Below are 26,174 nucleotides of genomic sequence, written 5' to 3' on the forward strand. Positions count from 1 at the left end.
TAAATGGAGTATCCTCCAGGCTTTTCTTCAGAAGATATTTGGCTGTTTTTGTTTGTTTGTTTGTTTGTTTTTGCTGAGGAAGATTAGCCCTGAGCTAACATCTGTACCAATCTTACTCTACTTTGTATGTGGGTCGCCTCCACAGCATGGCTAGCAAGTAGTGGAGGTCTGTGCCCAGAATCTGAACCCACAAACCCAGGCCATCAAAGCAGAGAGCACCAAACTTAACCACTAGACCACAGAGCAGACCCCATGGCTGTTGTTTTTATGACCGTGTATGTTCTATCCACCCTAGCATTCTGCTTTCTCTGAGTCTTTCGATCCCTTCTTCCACTGTCTGCCCAAGCAGTTCCAGTATTTCTAATTCCAGTTGTGGTCTTTCACTTTCACCATGTTTCCAAGAGCCATCCCAGGAAGATAACACTCTCTCCCCAAATCCTTGCCAAGGTGTTAAGTCCTGTATCATGAGGAAGTGTTTCCATATCCATGTCAATAAACTCTTATCCAACTTCATTTCCAGCCCTGCCTGATCCAGCACTCTCAGGATTCAGTCCCATAGGTGCCTCCTCAGTGCCCACTGCAGTACGTTAGAAAAGTTCTGTAGCTCCTTCAGGGGATAGTCCCTGTTTCCTCCCAGGAGGGCCAGCACAACCCCAGCTCAGTTAAATTGTGACTTAACCCTACTTATTATTGGTCTGGGGGCCAAAAAGGGAAGTGAAGTAACATTTTATGGGAGATACTGCATCTGTCTTCAAATGAGGGGTAACCCTCATTTAACACAAAGGAGTGGGCCACTTTGACTGGCTCAAGAGTTCAAGGTCCTCTGGGGATTCAATCTTTCTGACCCAAATGTTCTCATCCTATGTCTTGGGGTCCAAGCCTTCTCAATTCAGGCTCTGAACTTGGTGTAGCGGACTTAATGAAGTTGAGAATTCAACAGTCTATGGGTTTCTACTACCCTTATAATAAAGTCCTGGGTCTGAATATCACTTTTTTGCTATTCTCCAGCTGCAGGAGATGAAACTTTTCATATGTGCTGCCAAGGAGGCCCTTTGGCTTTTACATCAAGACTTTAATTGATAATTAATTACCTTCAGTCATTCGATGTCTTTATCCAATGCACAAACTGCACGCAGCAGCAGCCATCCAATTCCATAGTCTTTATAATTTTACTTCTCTCAAACTCTCAAATGCCTGTCATATTTTACCCATCAGAGTAATCCTATCCATTGGTGCCCCAGCCCAGTTCACTACCAGTAAAGGTTTTAAGAATTGTATTGTGGCTGAGTGATAGAGACTATATGTATTCTACCTACCACTGACGGGCTCTTCACTGCCAGCTGGCCAGCAGGTGATTCAGCGCCATAATTCCATTTTTGAGTCTGCTTCCTTGGACCACTCGTGATAGCAACTGTTGTGGTTCAGGTTCCCAGGGAAACAGATTCGAAAACTCTATGATTAGCATGCAGGAGATTTATTGTGGTGTACTTTGGAGAACATCTGTGGAAGAGCAAGCAAGGATGGATTGGGTTGGGAGAAAATTTCAACTGCCACACAGTTGAACCAGCAAAGACCACCAGTTGCACAGGGATCTTTAAAGTGAAGATGTCCCCTCTTTATTCAGGTTTACACTATATACAGGTCATATCTTTGTATTCTCACTGCATTGATTAGTCATTTGAGCGAGGGCTTCCTATAGGCAATGAATACAAGGTGAGTAGCTTTCTTGGTCTAAGAACACAGCTGTGGTCTGTGAGGAGCCAAACTCCTGGCATTAGGGGTAATAAATGCCCCATCTCTGAAGGGGAATCTCAGTTACACTTGACAACATCCACTACAGCACAGATTCCATTTGCAAAAACAGGGAGTGCTACATTCAAGATCTCTGAAGTAGAGCCTATTGAAAAATATAAGATTAACTTGGAAAATTGAGAAAAACACATAGGAACTTCAGTCTTGAAAGAAATGGAGATGATGTTAGAATTCCTCAGGATTCAATGAGACCAGTGATTACATGACTTTGATTCCATAGTTCTCTTATGCTCATCTTATCTTGAAGTAGGGTCATTACCTTTAGCCTATACTCACTGTTGACAAATTGACAGGTATGACTCAAGGAAATTGAGTAGTTAATATATTATAGTACTATTACAGAGAAGAGATAAAACATATGACTTAAACATTGTGTGGATGAAGTGTGTTCCAATATAGACTAAAATGATGTATTATTTTCAACACTAACTCCATAAAATTTGTCGATCTATCAAGGACCACAAGTCAACTCCTGAATCAGTCCTTGTGGCTAAGGTATTGCTATGCACTGTGGTCAGGAGAAAAGAAGTTTACCCCTCGGCTTAGGTAACCAAGCCCTAACCCCGAAGCTCGCATCAGTCCGCAAAGCCACAAGTTTGTAAGGGTGTAACAGATGTAGATGAGAGCGCCACTTGAGATAGATAAGAAATAAGATCAATGTTATCATCAGCTTTCTTAGCTTTTACTTGGAAATATTTATAGATTCACGGAAGATTGCAGAAATGGTAGATAGAGTCTCATATACCATCACCTAACTTCTCTCAATGGTGACATCTTATATACTAAGTATTAAAATATCTTGTAGCAAAATATCAAAACTAGGAACCTGACATGGTTACAGCAGTGTTAACTAGACTTTATACTGTTTTTACCACTTTTTGCACATACATCCGTGTGTGCATGTATGTTTGCATGTCTGGTTCACATCTATTCTATTCCCTCATCCCTGTCCCCCGGTAACCGCTAATCTATTCTCCATCTCTAATTTCATCATTTCTAGAATGTTATATAAGTGGAACCACACTGCATGTGACCTTTTGGAATTATCTCTTTTCAACCACCGTAATTCCCTCAAGATCCATCCAAGTTGTTGCATGTATCAATGATTAACTCCTTTTTATTGCTTGGTGGTATTCTGTAGGTGTGAATGCACCAGATTTATTTCACCATTCAGCCAGAGAAGGACTTCTGGGTTGTTTCCAGTTTCTTGCTGTTATTAATAAAGCTGCCATAAACATTTGTATATAGTCTTTTGTATGAACATATGTTTTTATTTCTCTGGGAATAATGCTCAAGATTGTTATTGCTGGGTCACATGGCGAGTGCATGTTTAGTTTTTATAAGAAAATGCCAAACTACTTTCCAAAGCAGCTGTAACATTTTACATTTCCACCAGCAATATATGAGAGATCCATTTTCTCTGCATTGTTGCCAACTTTTAGTATTATCCCTATTTTTATTTTAGCTGTACTAATAGGTATGTAGTGATATCTCATTGTGGTTTTAATTTGCATTTCCCTAATGGCTAATGATGTTGATAAGCTGACAGGTATGACTCAAGGAAATTGCTTACTTAATATTTCTGATTTTCCTGCATATATCTTTTCACTATAATAATACTGTTGTTTCACAAAAAGAGTTCTTCAACTATTCATTAAATACTGCCTGTTTACATTGTTTACTGCCTTTTTGTACTTATAATGTTAGAGACAGCTAGACCCATAAAAAGTACTGGTGGAATTCTTTCTTATACAGCAGGAAACTGAGATCTAGAAATATTAAGTAACTCGTTCAAGATGGTGCCTCAGATCTGGGACCAGAACCTGGATGAACAGTGTCTTGTCTCAGCACCCTTTTCTGATACCATTTTATCCTGAAGTTTGGTCTCCCCAGCAAAAGTGGACGTTGGTGTGTGTGTGTGTGTGTGTGTGTGTGTTTCTTTTTACCTTCTTCTGCATCAAGCACATTCCTCTGGACATGGCAAGTGCTCAGAAGACAGTCATTTGTTTATCAATAGCATGAGAGCTACAGATATGTCTCCTCCAGCCCCACTTTTCAAACCTGTTTCAGTCCATACGCCTACCTTTCAAATACCCAGCTCTTGCTTGATTTTTACTTTTTTTAAATTCTGCACCTAATCATGGGTGTGTGTGTGCATGAGCACGGTTGACAAATGCTTTCAGGTTTTACTACTTTCTCTAGCACCCTGGCCTTCTGGCACCCTTACCCAGCAGATAGTAAGAAATTACATATTACTCTAACTTACAAAGCATGACAAGGTCTGTCTAGCTGGATCCCTTGGGGCATGTAAAGTTGAAGGAGTCAGGGTGAGATGACCAGGGGTGAATAAAGGTAGTACAAAATTCAGTTGGTAGGAAGGTGAGTGGAGGTTTGAACTGTGAAATTTTGAAGGAGAGAAGACAGAAGCAGACCCAGGGCCAAGAGGAAGGCTTTAGAAATGGATGCTCCCATGAGGGAATGAACTAGAAGGAATTTAACAGCTTGATAGCTTCTTTCTTGAGCTAAAATAAAGCCATATATACATTAAGTTTCAATGCCCTCCCTTATACTTTTTAATATGCTTTGGTTCCTCCCATTATTTTGATAAAGTTTGACACATCCACCTAACAGTCTCTGGAGGCGGAGAAGGGATGCCGGAGTCGGGGTCAGATGGAAACACCCCGCCTTTGCTACTCCTTCAGGACAGGGGTGTTCCAGCATCATAAACCATGATGCTGAGAGTCTGCAATCTCTGGGTTCCACGGACTTGAGGGAAGTGTGCAGTTGGCCACGGCAGAGAGAATCTAAAGATGCCCAGAGGGGAGGAGGAAGCAGGTAGTTAAATTGAAAGAGGACATGAGACGGCATGCTCTGCCTGCTGTCCTCTCCCAACTGGAGGGAGACAGCCATGCGGATGGGGAGAAATCTGACATATCCCTCATGAAGGAATAAAGAAATATCAGAAGAAGAGGACAGGAAGTAAAGCTAAACTCAGGCTGAAGATGGAGAAAAACAAGGTTTCAGTGGATTACAGGTCTCCAAATTGTCAAAGACTTGTAAGTGTTGTGATAACTGTAGTCAATGAAGAGAGATGTGAATTTGTCATTTTTGGAAATGTTGCAGTTTGTGGGGATTCAGAGTCTAAGGAGTCGCCATGAAAGTGGATCCTGAATGGAGTGGATTGGAGAAGACTGAGCTATGCAGAGGTCAGGGTGTTGGCTGTACCCTCCACGGGGACGGTGGAGGTATTTTCCACGAGAGTGGCTCTTGGGGTGGAGAGGAAGAGTGTCAGCTAAGTCTTGGGTAAATGGGGGTGAGTGATCAGGAGGTTGGGAGAAATCCTAGAAGAAAGGAGAAAGTGATGTAAGCCTAAAATTAGAAGAAATTTTACAAGTTGGAGGGAGAATCATAATCTGGGGTCTGTGCTTGAGGAATCAAGGAAAACACTGGCTCTCCCCCTGATCCTGAGGAATGAAGAAAATGAGCAAGGGCAGTGATCTACACTGGTCATGCTATAGAGTGCCCCAAAGGATAGTAACAGTCCCTCCCCACTGTTGAAAGAGGTAAATACGATAGTGCATGCGGAACATCCAGTACAGGCCAGGAGCACGTGATATGCTCAGTGAATACTATTGCCATGATAAAAGTGCTGAGGATATTTAAAGGAGATACAATTGTCTCTATTTTGCAGATAAGGAAATTCAAGCTCAGGAAGACTAAGTGACCTCCTCAATTCTGTAGGGTTAATTCCTTCCAGAATAAGGAGTCAATTCCCTGTATGCTTCTATGAGGCTGCCCACATGCCTGCAGGGGCTGTGGCATGATGAATATAAGCAGCTGTCTTATCCAGGGCTGGCCTGTGTGGAGTGACTTGCTTGTCTCAAATTTGGGGGTGGGAAATAGGAAAATAGGCAAGAACCTGCCAGGAAACAGTCCCAGGGGCTGGGGTCCAGTCGGAATGTTCTAGGAAGAAGTGTTGGTTTAAATCTGATGGTTGAGGTCTCTCTGGTTTTATAAAACATTATTTTAACGAAAGTATAGTTAATAAATGCTAAACCTAGTAAAGGTGCTTTCCAGTTTATAAAAATTTTTACTGCTCATAAAATAATCTAGTCTTAGAAATTATTATCCAAATCCATTTTCCACTTAGGATGCTTTTAGCTTTGTACGTAGGTAAAAGTTAGCATTTCTTTTTAACTCAATTCAACTTGTTATACTCCTTAAGAAAGTGAATGATCATAAATGGAGGAGGATCTCACTCACACAGGTGGGAGGATGGCATGAAGACTTTGGCAGTTCAATCCAACCAGTATAAACTCAGACGAATAAAGCTAAAAAATAGGCATTAAGATGGAGACCCTGAATGTCATATAAAATCAAAATGGAAGAATTCGCAAGAAGTTACTCAGTGCAAAGAAGGAAATTGGGAGAGAACAGAATGTGGAGAAATTATTCTCAAACATTGCCAATTAAGCATTCTAAGTTTGACTAATATGGAACATGATCAGTTTCAGAAGAATGCAAAAGAGGCCACAACTCTGGTTTTGAATCAGGAGACAAGCATTGAAAGGAAATAACTCAGAGAAAGAATAGCTAGGAATATTAATTGCTTGGAAGAAGCGTGTCCAAGGTTGGCGTAACCCACCAGAAGAGAACAGAACGAAGTCCCTTCTTCTAGGCCCAAGGACAAATACATTCCCAAATACCGAATCCCTCATGAAATAAATGACAATGGTGGAACCTTACCAAAAATCAGATTAAAATTGGTATTTGGCTGAATTTGAGCCAAAATCTGATATCCAGTTTCAGCCAAATACTTTTAGTGAAATCTCTTGAGAGCCAAATGTTGTTTGAAGCCAGAAAGGCTATATTTTTGCAAATCACTATAACTATGTATAAATAGGGTGACAATGTAATTTATCCTCCAAACTAGGACACTTTTAAGTGAAAAGAGATGCTGTTGATACTAATGCCAGTACAACAGGTACAAACTTAGATGGTCCTGGACAAACTGGGACGGATGATCACCTTACATATGAACATTCTTGTGCTCATGAGAATGGTGGTAAAAATATACAGATGGATCTGGTGATAACTTAAGTCAAAACTCCAGGACTATAGTTCACTGGTTAGTCAAGATTGCATCTCAATGAGTGTTGAAGATATGCCTAACTATTTTATTTCAAAATCTTCTAGAAATTAGAAAAACTTAAATAACTATAATTTGAGTGTACAGAATTCTGAAATCACAAAAGTGCTACTTTATTACTCCTTGGAGTAGAAATTAACTGGCACTTTGCTCTTAGCTCTTACATGCGTGTGCACGTGTATGCAAACTTCTGTTGACTATGTCTCAGTGACTTCTTCATTTTTGTCTTTGTGGAGAAAGTAACAAAGCCCTCTTCACCCCCAGGCCAATCTTTGATAGACGCAATCTTCAAAGGAAAATCATCTTGTTTTAAACTTTAGTTAGAGCAAAACATTTTCGTCAGAGGGATCAATTAGCAAATTAAATTCAAATATATTTCTCTTTTTGAGAGTTTAGATGATGACAACGACAGCAACGATAAGGAAAGGCTCTTGATGTCCTTCCCACATCACCTACCCACCCTCCACAACACACACACAAATCCCCATCTCAGGACAGGGACCAGCAGCCACCCACGTACTGCTCAGTCCCAAACAGGAATCATAACTATTTACCTGCTCTTCTCAAATCCGACATCTCAGCTGTCAGCAGGTCTCTGGGTTCTACTTTCAAAGCACATCTCTAACGTGTCCACTTTTCTCCACTCTTCCTGTATCACACAGCCTGAGCCACTTCAATTTACCGACTGGACTTCCTGCTTCTGCTCTTCTGGCGGCCCTTTTTCTGACTCAGAGCCTTGTTCTAGCACTTTCCTCAGCTCGTAACACTGTGCCGGCTCTTCGTAGGCTAATCCCTCTTACCCTTCAAGTCTTTGGTCATGGGACCCCTTCTTGGGACTTCCATGACTACCTATCTTCCCACAGTTCACTCTCTATTAAATCTGGCAAGTTATTTTCTAGAGCAATTATCATAATCCAACGTCCTTGTGTGTTTATTTATTTATGCCTCTCTCCTCCAGCTGCATTGCAAGCATCTAGAGCAGAGGTTGACAAATGTTCTCTGTAAAGAGGCAGATAGTAAATATTTTAAGCTTTGCAGGACATATGGTCTCTGTTGCGTCTACTCTCCCATTGTAGCAGGAAGACAGGCATAGATGATACATAAATCAATGGGTGTAGCTGTGTGCCAATAAAACTTTATTCAGAAAAGCAGGCTTTTGGCTGTGCTTGGCTCACGGGCCATCACTTGCCGATCCCCTCCAGGGCCATTGCCCTCGTGCATCATTCCCTCCCATGCGCTCAGCCTTGCACACAGCAGGGGCTGCACATAGTCACAACCCGTGATCCTTACCAAAGACCTGGAAGGTGGATAGTTATTTCCATTTTAAAGATGAGCAAAGTGAGGCTCAGTGAGGTTTACTAACTCACCCAAACTCACATCACTATTGCATTAGTCTCCTGGGGCTGCTGTGACAGAGTACCACAAAGCGCTTAATGCAACAGAAGCGTATTCTCTCACAGTTGCGGAAACCAGAAGTCCGGAACCAAGGTGTTAGCAGGGCTCCGCCTCCTCTGAGGTCACTAGAGGAGCACCTTTCCTGCCTTGTCCAGCGTCTGGTGGCTCCTGGCAGTCCTCGGTTTGGGGCATGTCTCTCCATTCTCTGTGTCTGTTTGCACAATGCCTTCCTCTCTGTCTCTCTATCTTCATATGGCCTTCTTCCTGTACGTCTGTCTCTCCTCTTATCAGGACACTAGTCACTGGGTTTAGGACCCATCCTGATACAATATTATCTCATTTTAACTAATTTCATCTGTAAAGACCCACTTCCAAATAACGTCACATTTTGAGTGGACATGAATTTTGGGAGGAGATAGTATTAAATGCACTACAACTATCAAATGGTAGAGTAAGGATTTGAACCTGACCCTATTTCAGTGATTTTCCACTTTGAAGTTATACCCTCAACTACTAAGTTAAATGAACAGTTAACAGTGGTGTCGAATTTTAGAGTTATTTTGAGAAATGATGACTTCAGAGTATCAGTGGGAGAGAACGTTAGGAAGCTTAGCTGGGAGGAGCTTTGTCTAAGTCATTGTTTCTGACTAGTACCCTGAACATGATGTTAGTGCTGACCTCGGGGCATCTGGTACACAACTTATGAACAGAGAGTTAAGACATTTTTCTGCAGATACCATTGGCTGAGCAAGGAAAATCACATTAGCATTTTCATGGTCTCTCTAATTAACATCTTTGGACACCAGGCTTCTAACTCAGGATTTTCCCCGATCAGGAGAATACAGCTCAGGGTAAGTTCAAGCACATTTGGGAAATACCAGTCCAAACCAGGTAAACAGATTTCTTTACTGCAGTAAATAATTTCTTCTTAGCACTGTTTATTTGTTAAGGTGCCTTGTGAATTTCTAAGAGGGAGGCGTTGTGCACATTTTTCTAAGTTTACGGGACGTTTTTTGTAGGGCGTCTTCAGAGGCTGGTTGTCTGCCACACGCGGTGGTGCAGCTACTTTGAGTGTTTTCATGTTTATCTACGTGCAGAGAAGTGCTGCTTTTCTGGACTTACATTTCTAGAAGTACACTTCTCTTGGAGTTTAGAAATTGGTTCTGAAGCCTCCATAATGGCTTCCTGGCCGAAGTGAGACACTGACAGGTCACACCACGACACCCACTCACTTATGAGTCAGTCCATTCATTCGTTTATTGGTTTATTCACTCACTAATTTCACATGTACTTATGGAGTCCAAGGAAGGAGCTGAGCACACAAAGATCATCAAGACCAGACTTCTTTTCATCAAGTCTCCAGATAACACACGGCTATCACCATTTCCAGAAGGAATTCTAATAAATGGAAACCACGAGTAACGGACTGACTTGTGTCCCCTCTAAATTCTTACGTGGAAGCTGTAATCCCCAGTACCTTTGAATGTGACTATATTTGGAGATAGGGCCTTTAAAGAGGTAATTTAGGTTCAATGAGGTCTTAAGGGTGGGGCCCTGATCCAACAGGAATGATGTCCTTGTAAGCAGAGGGAGAGGCACCAGGGATGGGCAAGCACAAAGAAAAGGCCACGTGAGGATACAGCAAGCAGGTGGCCATTTACAAGTCAAGGAGAGAGGCATCAGGAAAAATCAATGCTTCCAGCACCTTAGTCTTGGACTTGCAGCCTCCAGAACCATGAGAAAATAAATTTCTGTTGTTCAAGCCCCTAGTCTGTGTTATTTGTCACAGCAGCCCTGGCAGACTAAAAGACCACTGTCCACTGTTCATCAGGCCTGGTCTTCAGGAGCACTACTCAGCTAGTTCCAATGTCTACTGAGGATCTCTAATTCTTCTGTTTGTATTTTAGAAGAGTTTTATGGGTCCCGAATTGGTTCAAACTCCTTGAGGACAAGGCGTTGTCTGTTGCATCCCCACGGTGACTAGCAGAGAGACAGGCATCTGACGGAATGAAGGTATCATCCACATTTCTACTCCCCTCTGTACATTAACAATTCAGAGATGGCCCAACACACCTCGGAGAGAACAGGAAATAAGATGAAGAGAACCACAAAGTGTTAGGCACTTAGCTAGATGCTTCAAATAGGTCTTCTCATTAATACTTCTCTTCAGTTTTGAGGAAACAGCTTTCCCTCATTTTTCAGATGAGGAAACAGAGGCTCAGGGAGGACAGGTGAGTTGGCCACAATCATAAAATCACTGGTAGAGGCAGAATTCAAATTCATTTCCCCTTTAATCCACGCCAGCCCAGGGGAAACAAGTACAATTTGTTAAAAACGAAGAAAAGATGCTGATGAGACTGTTTCATCAATTGCTCAGGCAGAGGAAACAGGAAATCTGGGGGCAGCAGTTATGAAACAGGACTGGAGATTTTAGGGGGCCATGTGTTCATCCAGTGACATCCTCATAACTGACACGGCTGCCCCAAAGTTAGGGGTAAATAAATAAAATTAGTGATTACAAAGCATTTACTATGTGCCAGACACCGCTCTCCATTCTCTACATGTATCCTTGTACTTCTCTTCAGAAAAGCGACTGAGAAAACACCGTGTGTCCTTAGGCAGGTGGCCAGAATGACCAGACTCATTGGCTGCACAGGGAAGGCTTGTTCTGGAGAAACCTGCAGGTGACACGACAGCCGTCTGAAGCAGCCGTGTGAAGCAGGTGGATGAGGGACTCGGGCGTAGGGAGAGAATTCAGGAGGTAGTGGGCCTGCCATTACTGACAGGATTCAGAGAGACATGTCCCTGTAGACGCAGCACCTACATTCGACGGGAAATCAAGTAGTCAAATTTTTAAATTCCTTAAAATTGCATATTTCATATTTTAGGATTCACAAATACCATCATCATCATTTTCTTCATTAACAAAGTTAGGCTTGGAGGAAAAAAATCTTAGAGCCGGATCCTTTCTGGGATGACAGATAGAACACCCAGGAGAGAAACCATCAGTTCTTTCATCACTGCTGCTAAGAGAGATGGTCCCTGGGAAACTGCTGTTCAATTTGAACCCTTCTCTTTATTGATTCTTTTATAATTATACTAAGAAAATTCAGTTTCCAGGTTTCAAAACAGATACCATTACCTGTTTTGAAAGGATTGTCTATTTATTTTTCCTTTATCAGCAGAGAAGCTCATCTTTAATGCCTATCATTGGGCCAGCATTGAGAAGAAGCTTCTTACAACAGAATATGGTTGGCTGTTTTCCTTATCTGGGATCAGTGTTTCTTGAGAAGTACCTACAGAGGCTAAGAAGTGAGTACATGCTGATAGGGAGCATCATTAGAGGAATTAGAGTCTATAATCCATTTGCAGGCGCCACAGAAGTGCGGTTATGCAAAGTGATGGGTCTACCCAGAGCCCCAAATGACAAACTAAAGAGTTGCCCTGTTGTGGGGCATCTTGAGGGGCAATTAGGATAAACTGCAGAACAGTGCTACTGAGGATGGGTCAAGAAAGACTGCGTATAACGGATCCAGAAGATCCAGGCTGTTGGAGGGGTGTGTGTATCAAAATTATCTAAAAAATCACATTGTTGTGGCTCTGAACACTCGGCTAGTAAATGAGAAAGATATGGTAGCAGGAAAAAAAAATGTATCCAGAGAGTGTTCATAACATCGTGGGTGCTCAAGTCATATTATCGCTCCACGATGAAGATGCCAGCGAGGATGATGGTGATTAACGCAACTCATGGAAAATAAGGCTGGGGAGGATGACACAGACAGGGACGAGGCAGGGAGGATGACTCACGGGTGAGGGGTGCCTGGGCACAGAGCGACGTGGTGCGCACGTTGGCGAGCGTGGGGGAGCGGCTCCAGGACTGAGTGGCTGGCAGCTATGTCTGCGAGAGCAGCAGCAGCATCGCCCGGGAACGAAGCCTCGGAGACTCCGCCTAACTGACACCAAACTCATCCTCTCCCTCCCGGGGCTCCGAACTGGAGGCAGGCAAGCCTGGGAGCAGCCTCGGCGGCGGCGGCGGCGGCCCCAGCCCGGCCCCCTCCGGGCCCCGCGCGCCCAGCCCCGCGCGCCCGCATCGGCCGAGCCTGGCGCGAGCCCGCGTCCCCTCGCCGCGCCCCTCGCCGCGCCCCCGCCCCGCGCCCCTCGCCGCGCCCCCGCCGGCCCGCCCCCGCCGGCCGAGGCCGCATCCGGGGCTGGGTGGATGCACACAACCATGAAAGCCTGGGCTCGCGCTCTCCCCGGCTCCGCCGCCGCCGCCGCCGCTGCTCCTCCTCCCGCCGCCGCCGGGAGGGCTCCGCTGTGAGGGGAGCAGGGGCGCAGCTGCTGCGCGTGCATCCGAAAGGTGAGAGCCGGAGGGCCGGAGGAGGGGCCGGGCAGGCCACGAAAATGTCCTCGGCCGTGGGGCCCCGCGGTCCTCGCCCACCCACGGTGCCTCCCCCGATGCAAGAGCTGCCCGACCTGAGCCACCTGACCGAGGAGGAGAGGAACATTATCATGGCAGTGATGGACCGGCAGAAGGAAGAGGAGGAAAAAGAAGAAGCCATGCTCAAGTAAGCCACCCCCGCCGCGCCATCCTTGCCTCCATCGGTCCATTCACATCCTCTCAGCTGAGTGTGGGCGGCGGGCGGGCGAGGGTGCTGGGTGCGGGCGGAGGCGCCCGCCTTGGGGCCGGGGGCGCTGGGCCTGAGCAGGGCAGAGGTTGCGGAAACAGGAGGAAGGAGGGGATGCCACCGAGCCTGGAGCCAAGGAGCCAGGAGAGGATGGCTTGAGGCTGGGGTGCAGAGGAGGATTGGGTGGGCAGGGGCCACCCTGGGGATGGGCTCTGCAGAAGCTGAGAAGAGCTGATCCCACCCAAGTGGAAGGGCCTCAGGCTGGGAGCAGTTTAGGGGCAGAGCAGGGGTGGAGGAAGGGGAGGTGGGGTGAAGAGGTGCTGAGGACAGCTCCCTGTCTTGGAGTTGTTGAGCAGGTTGGGGCTACCCCGGTGAAGGGTGCCAGCATTTACATAAGAAAAAGGCTTCATTTTAGTGTTCATTTGGTTCTCATTCATCCCACAGATGAAGGTTGGGTCTTTTTTGGGCAGTTGCCATCTTTGGTAACCTGCCTCCCCAGCTTCTCTTTAACCTTTTATTCACAGCCTTCCACACAGAATACCTGTGTGAAGACGTCTTTTCTTACCCATATATACTGCCATTGGCAATGCAAAGTTTTTAATAATGAGTGAAGCTGCTGGGGACTCTGGCCTGAATAAAATAGGGGTTCCTCTTTCCTGGTTTCCAGGAGACCTCTGGGGCCTGCCCGTTCCTGGTGGAGGCAGTACGACAGGGGATGGAGTCTTTGCACACATCCCCGTCTTTAAAACCATCGACCCTTCAAGGGATGTCTGTCCAGTGCCCCATTTTCCTGTGTCTGGGGAGGGGATGGGGCTCATTGCTGGTGGTGCAGGAGTGTGTGACACTGTGCTGCTGGTTGCCTTAGTCTCAGACAGAACTGCTTACGGGGTACTGGGTTTTCCTCGCTCCTTTGTGGCGCCCCTACAGTGGAGCTGAAGTCTCTGCCTTCCCCCTGGGGGTCTTCACATTTTCAGGAAAGTTTTCATCTCGGAGTGGAGGAATTGAGGGACCCCGACTGGGACTAACCCCTTCGTGTCCCCTGTTTAGGCCAGGAGGGGTGTCTGGGGGCAGAGGATGGGCGTGAAGAGCACAGGAAACCTGTTGCATCTGGAGTTCTCTGAGCGCAGAGAAGGGCAGGGAGGGACCAGGGGTGACACCCAGGAGCAGAGCACACCCAGCCGGGCTTCTCCCCCACCCCCAGGACCGCTTCCCAAGAGAAGATGCTGCCACGGAAGGTTTCCTCCCTTCCCCTCAGTGCAGCAGTGCCTTGCAGGAGAGGAATGGAGGGAAGCTGCGTTCACAGGCCAATGGCTCCCCACCAGTGCAACTGCCACCCAGCTGGGAGAGGGGGCTCTTGAGGGAGAGCTGTGGGTGCTGGGTCACAGCAAAGGAGTGGAAGCTCAGTCATTCCTGCCCTTTCCTTGTAGACTCAAAAAGGGGCTGTTAACTCGGAAGGCCAGAGCTGGCCTGGTTCTGTCAAGAGCAGCAGGTTTCTGCGTTCCCTGCTCCTTCTCATCCAAACGCCAAATACTTTAAGCCTGCCGGCTTGAGGGAGGCAGAGCCCTGTTAATCTGCTGCCCGTCCCTAGTGGAACAATGACATCCTTGGTGCTGCAGGCTTCCCCTCTTCTGAGACTGGAAGTAATGGATGGTGTCTGATGGTGCTGCTGTCTGTCTGTCTGGTGTCAGTCTGTCTGTCCTCACTGGTTGCAGCCGCTGCCACTGTCCTGGACACCTTTTCTGCTGGTCAGGATTTATAGGTTTGCTACTGTGCTTGCTGTTCGCTGCAGACAGCAGGTGGATAGAGGCCGCCAGCGGCCAGTGGAAAACATGGGCTGCCGCTTGAGAGGATCTGAATAGGCAGGGGCAGGCACGGTGCAAGTGGTGGCCATTGCACGTCACCATGGGCTGCCTCAGGGAGGGTGGAGCTGAGGGATTTTAAGTAGGAGAGGGTGAGTTTTAGGACAGAATCTCAAGCCTGCTAACTGCCTCAGGACAGCGATCAGACTTTATGGGTTTATATGGACAAATAAAAGGAGGAGCACCATCCAAAGGCTTACGTCCAAAACATCCTTCTTGCTGCTGTTCCTCTGACTGCTTTCCACTGGCTTGCAAATATTGTTCCTTCATTGCACGGATTCTCAAAATATTGCAGTCTGTGCTGTGTTATACAATAGCCCTCGCTAATCCCGGACCTCTGCAGTCACTTTATCAGTCAGCCTCCTCTGCTAGTGCCGTGGCCTCTTGTGCAGTGGCGAGTGCTTTGGATTGGGGAGTGTGTTGGAATCCTCTTTGCTGCCATGCAAGCGTGTCGTGTCACCTGCAATTCGTGGAGCAGCGCTGTTCTTTTTTCTAGAGGGCACTTTATGTCTTAAAGACTGGGGATCACGGGGCTATTCAGACGGCACATATATAAAGGAACTTCGTGACACATAGTCAAAGGAGGTGGCCTTTTCTACACTTTGTATAAAAATAGACTGGAAAGCAGGATGCTTTCACAGAGCTTTGAAATGTTTGCTAAATCAGAAATAAGTTTTAATGGAAATGCTTGGCCCATCGTAGCACATATCTGAGAAATTACTTTCTCAACAGCCCCTACAAAACTGAAGTTCTGGTAACAGAGAATTAGGTTTGTGTCACTTTTGTCATCACTACAGAAACATCATCTTGAGCCACCTACAGTGCATGCTCTCTCTCTTCACAGTGTGTGAAAGTAGGCATTAATAGAAAGAAGATGGAAAACTGACCAGCAAATATGCCAAAGAAACATTACAAAATATCAATTAAAATATACCTGTATAATTTCATCAGCCTTGACTGTAAATTACTCCTTGAATTTGCTCTTGATAATGTCTTTAAATATGTATAAATGGAAAAGAATAATCAAGCTAGTTTCACCTCAAGATTTCGGAAAAATTTTATTCAAAATTACAAGTACTTTGTCATAAAAATAATTCGTTTTGTTGGCAAAGTAATTTTAAATACCTTTGCCATGTAACTAGAAATACTTGACTGCTGCAAATAACTTTAAATGGTGGACAATTATCTGCCAACATGAAGTCTTTGCTTAATCCTAGTGGGGTTTTTTGGGGTGTATGTGTGTTTTCTGGAGGCTTTTTGAAACCTGACTTCCTCAGTGAATACTCCTTCAAGTAACTGTCACCAGACACCATGAACCACTATATTACATGGATTGAAAACTGCATTATCTGGGACCTAAATCAGAGAAGATCTCATTAGATCTAAAATCTTATTCTTCTTTTACAAAAGCTTCATAGAGAGAGGAGCTACAGAATCGTAAGAGAAGAGAAAAAAAATAGAAGTAGGCTGTTAGAGGGAGGGCTTGACGATGGGAACTGAGCACTATACTGGAATATTTAATAAGAGTACTAACATTTATTGAGGATTTACCTCATGCTGGCCATTATTCTAAGTAGTTTTTGAATCAAATGCCAAATAGTTGAACTATGCTCAAATTTGATGTCCATATATTTGGGTTCTCATGACAGCCTCTGTGGACGGTAAGTGAGGTCGTCAAATCCTCACGTCCTTGTCCTGGCGCTTAGGGAGCCCCAGCAGTACCCCCGGCTGACTCACGTAACGTGGCACAACCGGGATTCAAACCCAGACCTTTGGTTCTGAGTCCAAGTATTTCCCCACACACTACACTGTCCTTCTGCCAAGAAGAAGCTGGTATTTCGTCTACCTTTTCCTTCACTTAACTCCTGCCCTTTCCTCAGTTTCAGAGAAGTGGTTTGGCAAAAGGCTAGGCTGATTCAGAAGACCAGCTGCTGATTATGGGAAGGAGGGCCAGAGCCCCACCCACGCTGTCACTGGAGTTTTCCTGGGGATTGAGGGCAAGGGGATTGTCTCCAGATAATAAAAATCATCATGCTACGGTGGAAAGACCATTAACTTTGGATCCCAGCGTTTTTGAGTTCTAGTTCTAGCTCTGCCACTTGCTGTGTAAATGTGAGCAAGAAAATTCAGTTGGGACTCTAAGAGGTTCCACTTTTCTTACAAATCCTTCAATTCATGGCGTGAATTGCTTTGTGAAGAGTATTGACTTTGGACTTCTGCCTCTCTTCTTAACAGGGAAGCTGGCACTAACTTTTCAAGTGTCCCCAGTATCCGCTTCCCTCGTGAGAGGAGAGAGAAAGAAGCAGCACTAGAACTCTTGTACCTTCCGCTTTTCCTTCTCCTTGTTCTCCCTCCTGCTGATTATAATGTTGTAGCCTGAAATGTATCCTCAATGTGAGAGACCCCATTTAGCAACTGGGAAAAGAAGGAGAAGAAGAGCGAGCAGCTGGGGAGGAGTGAGCAGGAGTCTCCCCCAGCGCAGGTGTCACGTTTTCACTGTGCTCTGCAGAGATTGTTGTATCTGACACCCAAACATTCCATAATATTGCCGAGGCAGGGATGGGTGAGGACGTAAAGCAAGAAGGCAGAGAGTAATGAGAGAGACGCTGAACCGTGAGCAGGTGCCTGTCCCGAGATGCTGTGTTAAGTAGAAAAGATTGGGGAGGAGGCGTTCTGTTCCACTCAGTCTAGTCCGCCCCACCCCGCTGATGGACATGTTTAAATTTAGGGAAACTTAACGCTGAATGCTCTTGGAGTTTTCCACTCTCTAGAAAAACCTGTCTTAGTAAATGAGCATGCCCAGTAGGGGTTCCCAAATGCTCAGGGGGAAGCCAGATAAAAGAGGAGCCTAAAGGATGAAACAACAGGGAATTGTCAAAGAGGATGAAGGGCCGGAGACATCACCCTCAGTCCACATTTCTGCCAACTGGTCTTGACTTTCTTCTAACTGGATGTATTCCTTCTGAACCAGAAGTGAGGGGGCACCATTGCTTAAGTCAATCGATTACTAAATTTGAAGTCGATTATGGAAGCCAGCGTGGGCTTTAAGTGCTACTGCTGACTGGAATAGAAACACAACATCTGGGGAGTGTTATTTGCTCAACTTGTTAAATGAGGAGACGATTCGTGTCAAACCTGTGCAGTTAGCTTCCTGGAAAGACATCACGTAGGGATTCCTGAATAATGTTCTTATTCTCCCACCCCTGCGAGATGCACATGGATGAGGTTGCTGTACCATGGCTAAGACGGTCCATTACGTTGTATTTCATTTATATTTATGGACTATTTCATATTTTTAAACAGCTTTTTACTTTTTGGCCTGTGATGTGAGTTCGACATTTTAGAGCTGATCTTGAGAGTTGAAGTAAATTTGCCTGAGGCCCATGGTAGCTAGCGTAACAGAACCCAGAACCTGTGTGCACTGACTGACTCCAGGTTGTTAGTCCTCTTGTGCGTCTTTTTCAAAGTACAACAAGCTGTGGTCATGTGGTGTGTTCCCATCTTCCTCTGGGAGAAGAGACTGACATTTCCTGAGTGCCTTCCATGTGTCAGGCGTTTGGCCGGATTCTTATATATTTTACTCTGCCCTGTCCTCACCTCTTGGTGAGAAGTGCACCCTGTCAGTGTTCTGTTCACTTTGTAACGTTAGAGAAAGTCCCAGAGCTGCTAGTGCCTTGCTGACCCTTTGCTCCTGATGTTTGCTCCTGGGGTCCAGAGAATAAAGCTTAAAGGAGCCAGAGGAGAATTTCTCCTGGCTAGCGACATTGTCCACTCTTTTCCAAGCGCTCCTGTCTCCAGTCTCTGATCCAGGGCTTTTCTGATCTGTTTTCTCTCTTGCTTATGGAGATCTCTAAGACCTTAGCATTTCCCCCACTCTTCTCCTCTACCATGACTTCTCCCTACTGTTGCTCTGGATTTTATTTCTTGGGTAGGCTGTTTCCAACCAAGTGTCATATGATATTCAAGTCAACAATAAGACCATCGTTGGAGGCATCAGAACTGGGTCAGGCATTGGGCTGTTTGGGTAGAATGGAGTCCTCTGCCTACAGCCTGGTGTTGGCTTGGTTTCTACCATTCTAAAACTGCCATGGTCAGAAAGGGAGGCAAGCATCAGCTAGTTGGATAGAGCAGTGGACTGGATTCTGGTCTTAGCACTATCACTTTCTGGAGGTGTGAACCTCAGGAGGGTAAGCCATCTGAGCCTGTTTCCTTATGTGTAGAGTGGAATTGATAATGCCTGCCCTTCTAACTTATGAGGCTTTAACATGATCATGGAAGCACTTTTAAACTTGAAATTGCTGTACCAGAGAAAGTTGCCATTATTATCTTTACGCTGTAAACTATAGCAGAATTCCAAGAACATCTTCCCCTGTGGTTCTTGCAACCCCTGGGGGTCCTGTAGAGACGAGTTTTTTGGAAGAATCCATCTGTCATGTGATGCTAGCAGTGCAGTGTGGCCAGGCCTGTGCTCCCAGTGTGAGAATTTGGCAGGAAGGGAAGAGGTAAAGGGAGTCCAGGGCTTGACCTGAGGTTATATTTACCTTTTGCACATTCTTCTTTCTTTCTCCTTAAATAGCTCATAAATGTCTTTAGCTCAAAAAGCAATGTGGGCAAGATGATAAATTCTGAGATAGCTAACAGGCAAGCCTAATTCAAAAATGAGAAGAGAAATTAGCTTAGGGTAGTTTCTTCGTCTTTTACTAGAAAAAAATTTTGAAGGAATCGACTGATGATTTTAGTGTCACTAGAGTTAATAAATTATTCATTTTCAGAAATAGCTGACTAAGGGGCCATCTACTTGTGAGGTAGTAGTTTCTCGTTCATGTCAGTTTACCATTGGGTGATGAAACACATTGTATGTGGCTAAGAATTTTTTAAGGTTCTTTCCTGGTTGTCTTAGCTTTTCTGTGTGTGTTTCTCACACTCTTGCATCAAGTTTATGTGCGCTTATTTCGATCTAGGTCAGTCTTTTGTGAGTGGCAGGAGGGGAATAAACTGCAGAATTGACTTTAGATATTCCTCCTTCTGTTGATGTCTTGTGAAAACTTCCCATGCATGCGAACATTTATTTAAAGACAAAAAAGAAGTTGTTTAAAAGAAAAGTGACAGGACATTTTGGTTTGCCAGGACATATCTGTTTATGCCTTTTTCGTGCTGTAATTATGGATAGTACCCTTTCTTTCAATTTTAAGTTTCAATCTGAACAGTAATTATGTTGTTTTCTTCTTTGTGAGTTTTGCTTCCCCGGCCCCAAATTAGTCATTTAAAAACTTCAGAAAGTCAAGCAGCTAACAGTCATAAAATATGTCTTATCAATAAGTAATGCGAGCAAGTCCTACGACACAGAATATTGAAAATCATCGTTTGGAAAATGGAAAGGCTTTTGCTGCGAATGAGGCATTATCTTTTATGGAGTCTTGGTGGAATGCTACCTTTTATGGCAAAGTTGAATTTAAAATTCCAAAACATTTTTCAAATAACAATAGCTATGAATTGTAACTACATACAGGACTCTCTCTATGAAAATTCAAGGGCCTTGAAAGGAGCAGCTGCGGTTAAGTGAAGATGTTAAAAGATTTTAGAATGCAATATTTTGATAATTCTCATAATTCTTCCGAACTTTAGATAGTAAAATAAGGCAATGATATGGAAAGTAATTTCATGCAATTTGAAAGTAATTAATGTGCTTAATTAGATATTAGCTATTTTAAAGAACATGAGCCATACAGATATCTTTATGTAATATAAAAGATCATTCCTGGCTAATGATTTACACATTGTTTATTGTCGCTCTGCCACGTGATTATTGTGATTATATTTACCTAGAGAAGGTATGTGAATTGAAAAGCAGTTAAGGTATCTGCACTGTCATATAAATGTCTTACACAGTTTAGCTTCACTCTCTCTCTCTCTTTTTTTTTTTTTTTGTGAGGAAGATTAGCCCTGAGCTAACATCTGTGCCAATCTTCCTCTGTTTCATATGTGGGATGCTTCCACACAACGGCTGATGAGTGGAGTAGGTCCATGCCCAGGATCTGAACTTTCGAACCCAGGATGCCGAAGTGGAGCCCGTGGAACTTTAACAAGTTGGCCACGGAGTGAGCCCCCAATTTAACTTCTCTTAATGGACTTTCGTGCATGATATGTGCATTCACCAATGGGAATGAGTGTCGTAACAGTTATTGGTGGAGTTTTCTGGCTGTATTCGCTAGACTTTATGTGGTCTGTTTGATTAGCTTCCCACTGACATTTCTGTGCTCAAAGCATTCCTGATCGCTATTTGAGTGGTGTTCTTAATCACAGGAATATAAAGTTATTTTAAAGTTATCAGTCATCAGTGCACAAGCATCATGTGCCACGTCAGTGTCCTTGTTGTTTAAACAGAGCTCCTAACAATGCAATGAGAAGCTCTTTGTTTTGGTGGCCAGCTGTTTTGTTTTCATTTTATGGGGTTTACCTTTTAGAAAAATTAGTCAGATGGTGTATGCAATATCTAAGGAATGCATAAATCAATGTATCGGGTTCTTTAGACCTAGGATGGTATATATCCACATTCAGAAGTTCTATCCAGGTCAGAAAGATTACCTAGTGTATTAGTAGAAAGAGATGAAACAAAAGTGAAGTAACTGAATGGCTTTTCCTTTCATATTTCACACAGCTTAGCAGATTTATCTTACTTAGTGATCATTGTCTTGCAATATATTGGAGCTTAAGTCTTCTTTCCTAGCCCTTTTTTTCTGGGGGAAAAAATGGATATATTTTACATCCTGGTATCTGAAATAAAGAGATATTGAAATAAGCCATCTCATTTATTTTGGATGTAAAAAATTGTAAAGAGATTCTACTTTGATATTCTTCATGTTCATCATGACAATTGTCATAAAAACATAATTTGGAAAAATAAAATGCAGTAAAGTCTCTTTTATAATTAGGTGGATATTTCAATTTACAGATATCTATGTACCCTAGGTCAAATTTAGCCTCCTAATATTTAGCAACCTGAAATAAAAACTCGGCACTAGTCTGAAAAAGATACTATCATCTGAGTATTGTTCCAGACACAGGCATTAGAAAGGGATTCCGTGGTATTTCAGCTCCAAAGACCTGAGCGGTAATGGCCACCATGAGGTGGAACGAGACTGATTATCAGGCAGGGGGCTCCTGGCCCCTGCCTTCCATAAAGGAAGCATAGTTTAAGATTCTTGGAGGCCCATGCCCAATAAAGAAAACACCGTCCAGGCCACAGGAAGCAGATACTTTACCTAGTAAGGTAGTGCACGTTTTAAAAAATATATATATGATGTATGTACTTTGGGAAAATACTAAATAGTTAGCCATACAAATAGTGCAAAGTGAGTGGTGGTCATGATAACAGCTGGAGGACTTCCTCAGTTCCCTCGTCTTCCTTCTATAATTCCATTTCTTTCTGATTTGTCTTCTACTTTCGTATATGTCCCTAGTCAGTCTTCTCTTGACTTCAAATGTTGGTTCTACTCTTGACCTTCTGCTCCTCTCATTTTATATGCGGTATCTGGCCAATCTCAAACACACTCATGGCTTCAATTACACTGACACGTTAAAGATTCCCAAAGCCCTATTAGTACATTAGAATGTTTTACCAAATTCTGGATTCATGTCCCTAACCACCTGCTAAATATCTCTATGTGGATTACCATAGGGACTTCAGGCTGCTTGTGACCCGTCATAAATTTCTTGACTTTCTGTGTAAACACAATGCTTTCCTATAACCTCTGTCTTTGTGGGTTGCCTCACCATTGCAACTCGTAAATCCATTCTCAAATCCTTTATATTCCATCTTCCTAGAAATCTTTGAATTTCTTCTTTCTTTCCCAATTCCTTTGCCTTTACCTCACTGTAAACTCTTATTGCTACTCACCTGGGTGCCTGCAGTAACCTCCTAATTCGTTTCCCTGCCACCAGCCAGACCTCCTCCCATCTCATCTTTGCAGTGCTGTCAGAGGAATCTTTCTAAACCCATCCGATCACGTCCTTTCAGTAAAACCCCTTCATTTTCAGAGAAAAGTTGAAACTTCATAGTCTGTACCCTGCTTACTGTCTCCCTTCACTGGTCCATGCACATCTTCCTGCCACAGCCTTTCTCAATAGTTCTCAGGGTATCATCGCTGCTTCACTGCTTGGTGGCTCCACTTATGCTTCTCTCTGTGTCAGGAATTTCCTTCTTAACCTACCTAATTGTTGCACAGCCTTTCAGATTAGCTCATATGACACCTCATCTGGTACATCCTCCTAGACTTCCCAGGTTAAGTTTTATATACGTCCTCTGTGCACATCTTTCTCATAACCTGTTTCCCTCGACAGTCCCTCCTCAGTTCAGCATAAGCTCCTGAGGGCAGGATCGTTCTTATTTGTATCCTTCCTGTAAGCACAGTGCCTGTCTTGTAATAAGTGCCTAAATTGTTTAAACTGTATATATGAATGAATGAATGGATCCAGAAGATGTGGAGTGGAGGAGTCACCTAAGGCTGATCGCTGGATTAATAGTGTATGAGTAGGTGGATGGTGGGAAGGCTATTCCAACCATGGGAATTCCGTCAGCAAATTCTGAAAGCAAAAAGCAGTTGTTTTGGCTATTGTGAGAACCAGGTTGGGCACAACTTATGAGGGCAATACACTGGATGGTGGATATGACAAGGTGAAATTGAAATATAATTTTAGGATGCTGCATTGTACTCAATTTATCGTTCATGGCTTTTTGAAGGACAGCATTCTTGAAGTGTTTGAATGTCAATGTGGGAGGATGTAAATATAATACATTTGAAAAAGTAATCCTCTAGACAGATATGCTTAATGGAAACATTTCCTTTGAATTAAAACATCACTAACTTCAGTAACAGTTTAAAGCATAGCATGTGTTCTCTGACTTGATATTTAGAATTAGATCAGATGCATATGACCATAAAGTATTCTACTGATTATGTTTTTAATTTAAAAAATGCCCCTCAGTTAAGACTTAACTCCTTGAAAGCGCGTGTCTTCTCCTAGTCATCTCTGTATTCCCATTGGGTAACCCTTTGGCTGAGACACAGCAGGACCTCAGCACATGCTTGTTGAACTGAGTTGCAGTCTGCATGCCCTGGACACAAAAGCACTGGGCTTTGACCTAGCCCAGCTGGCCCGAGTTGAGATCCAGCTGGGAGCTTGGAGACCATCTAGTTCAGGGCTGGTGAACTCCTTGCACAAGTGACTTCCTGAGCCTAGGACAGCATCACAGGTAAATGTCGATGCTTAGAACCTTTCTGAATGTAACACTCCAGGCCATCAACTGATGAGAGTTGGCCATCAACATAAAACATTTTAGCTACTCAAGATTTCTTTCAACTACATTTTCAAGAAGAGAAAACTGAGGCACAGACCGTTTCAGGTTTTCATTATTAATGAGTGAGAGAGCTAGGTGTACAAATTTGAGGCTTCTCCCTCCCGGCGCAGTGTTTTTTCCACTGTCACACTCTCTCTACATGGTTGCATTTGAACTGCTATCGAATTCAAACAATTAATTTTTTTTCAATTTTGATTTAATTTTTCTGCTCTATAAGATTACATCCTGTTATAGAAAACTCCCAGGGAACCTCTAATTACTCTGTTGATTTTGAATTTGGTTATGAATATCAAAATAAGTGGATGGTTGTCAGGAACTAAGAAATATGTTATCTAAAGATTCCCTTTGCGGTGGTGTATGTTGCAATGATATTTAAGCTGTATCAATACTTCTTAATTGTGATCATTTATTTTTAATTTTTAGCACTTCTCTGAAAGACACAGTGTTTTCAATATGCAGTAATTTATTTATGATTTAAAATAGCTTTTCCCACTATACTTTTGAATTATGTACATGTTAAAATCATTTTTTGTTTTTTCACTTAGAAAAGCCATTCAGTTTTTTTGTTCACGTTTTGTAAGAGCTTTCCTTGGTTCCCCATCATTTGGAGGTTTGGCTTCATCTGGGCTGTGGGTCAGCGACCCAAAGAAACAATTAGTGGGATGGGAAAGAATGGCATCTCACATACGCATCCATGGACACTCGCATCCCATATACATATCTACGAACACTGGCATCCTATATACACATCCATGGATACTTCCATCCCACATACACATCTATGAACACTCCCATCCCACACAAACATCCATGCACACTCTCATCCCACACACACATCCATAGACACTCCCATCCCACACACACATCCATGGACACTCACATCCCACATACACATCCATGAACACTCACATCCCACATACACATCCATGAACACTTGGATCCCACATACATATCCATGGACACTCCCATCCCACATGCACATCCATGGACACTTTCATCTCACTCATGTACCTACCTGTAACATAATGTTTCACATCCACACACCTGAAAACTTAAAATGTTTTTTTCTATAAAGTCTTTTTTAAGCAAGTTAACTTTATCTGCTTTACAGAATTTGCATGATCTAGACAGGCCTCGCATTACTTCTTGTAACCATGGCCCTTTCTGTAAATTTTTCCCCAATGTCCATTCTGCCGTTATTTCTTTGAACAGGCTTTCTGCCCCCTTCTCCTTCTCTTCTCCCTCTGGTATACCTCTAATCCTTATGTTGCATCCCCTAATTGAGTCAGATAATTCTCGGAGAGTTTCTTCATTTCTTTTTAGTCTTAATTCTCTCTCCCCGTCTGCCTGCAGCATTTCTATATTCCTATCCTCCAAATTGCTAATTCTGTCCTCCATATTATCGACCCTACTGTTCAGAGAGTCCAGATTTTTCTTAATTTCCTCCATTGTGTTCTTCATCTCCAGTATTTCTAGTTGGTTCTTCTTTATAGTATCAAGCTCTTTTGTGACATAGCTCCTGAGCTCATTGAGTTGTCTATCTGAATTCTCTTTTAACTCATTGAGTTTTTTAATAATGGCTGTTTTGAATTCATCGTCATTTAGGTTATAGATTTCATTGTCTTTGGGATTGTTTTCTGGGTACTTGTCATTTTCCTTCTGTTCTGGAGATTTAATATATTTTTTTCATACTGTTTGATGGCATGGATTTGTGCCTCCACATAGAGATAAAGTTTAGTTACTGCTTCCACTTGTTTCAGCTGGTGTGGGGGGGGAGCAGCTGTTTAGACTGCACTGACCAGGAACCCTGTCAGCTGTTACTGACTGGACCTGGGCCCCTCCTTGTAGTCACAGTGGTCCTGTTGGGTCCTTTGTCAGCTGTGGGGGCAATCGCAAGGGGGCCTCAGGCTGCTGGTGCCTGCTGTTGCAGACCACCTAGACGCGCTCTCTCCTTAGAGTCTGCAGCGGTGTTATGG

At 43.7% G+C, this 26,174-nt stretch overlaps 1 protein-coding gene across 26 annotated transcripts in view; it reads left to right on the plus strand.

Moving 5' to 3' along the window:
* Positions 1 to 12,547: 12,547 nt before the first annotated feature.
* RIMS1 (regulating synaptic membrane exocytosis 1) overlaps positions 12,548 to 26,174 on the plus strand; it is a 418,194-nt gene continuing 404,567 nt past the window's right edge. For 24 of the 26 annotated variants that reach the window (XM_070244805.1, XM_023625163.2, XM_070244806.1 and 21 more), the window contains exon 1: positions 12,548 to 12,921. In XM_070244805.1, coding sequence (XP_070100906.1) covers positions 12,758 to 12,921 — 164 coding nt within the window. In that variant the 5' untranslated portion in view covers positions 12,548 to 12,757. The remainder of the gene's footprint in view (positions 12,922 to 26,174) is intronic. The other 2 variants (XM_023625162.2, XM_023625172.2) reach the window with 2 other exon arrangements.

Source organism: Equus caballus, chromosome 20, assembly GCF_041296265.1.
Source record: "Equus caballus isolate H_3958 breed thoroughbred chromosome 20, TB-T2T, whole genome shotgun sequence".
In the NCBI taxonomy this organism is placed as follows: domain Eukaryota; kingdom Metazoa; phylum Chordata; class Mammalia; order Perissodactyla; family Equidae; genus Equus; species Equus caballus.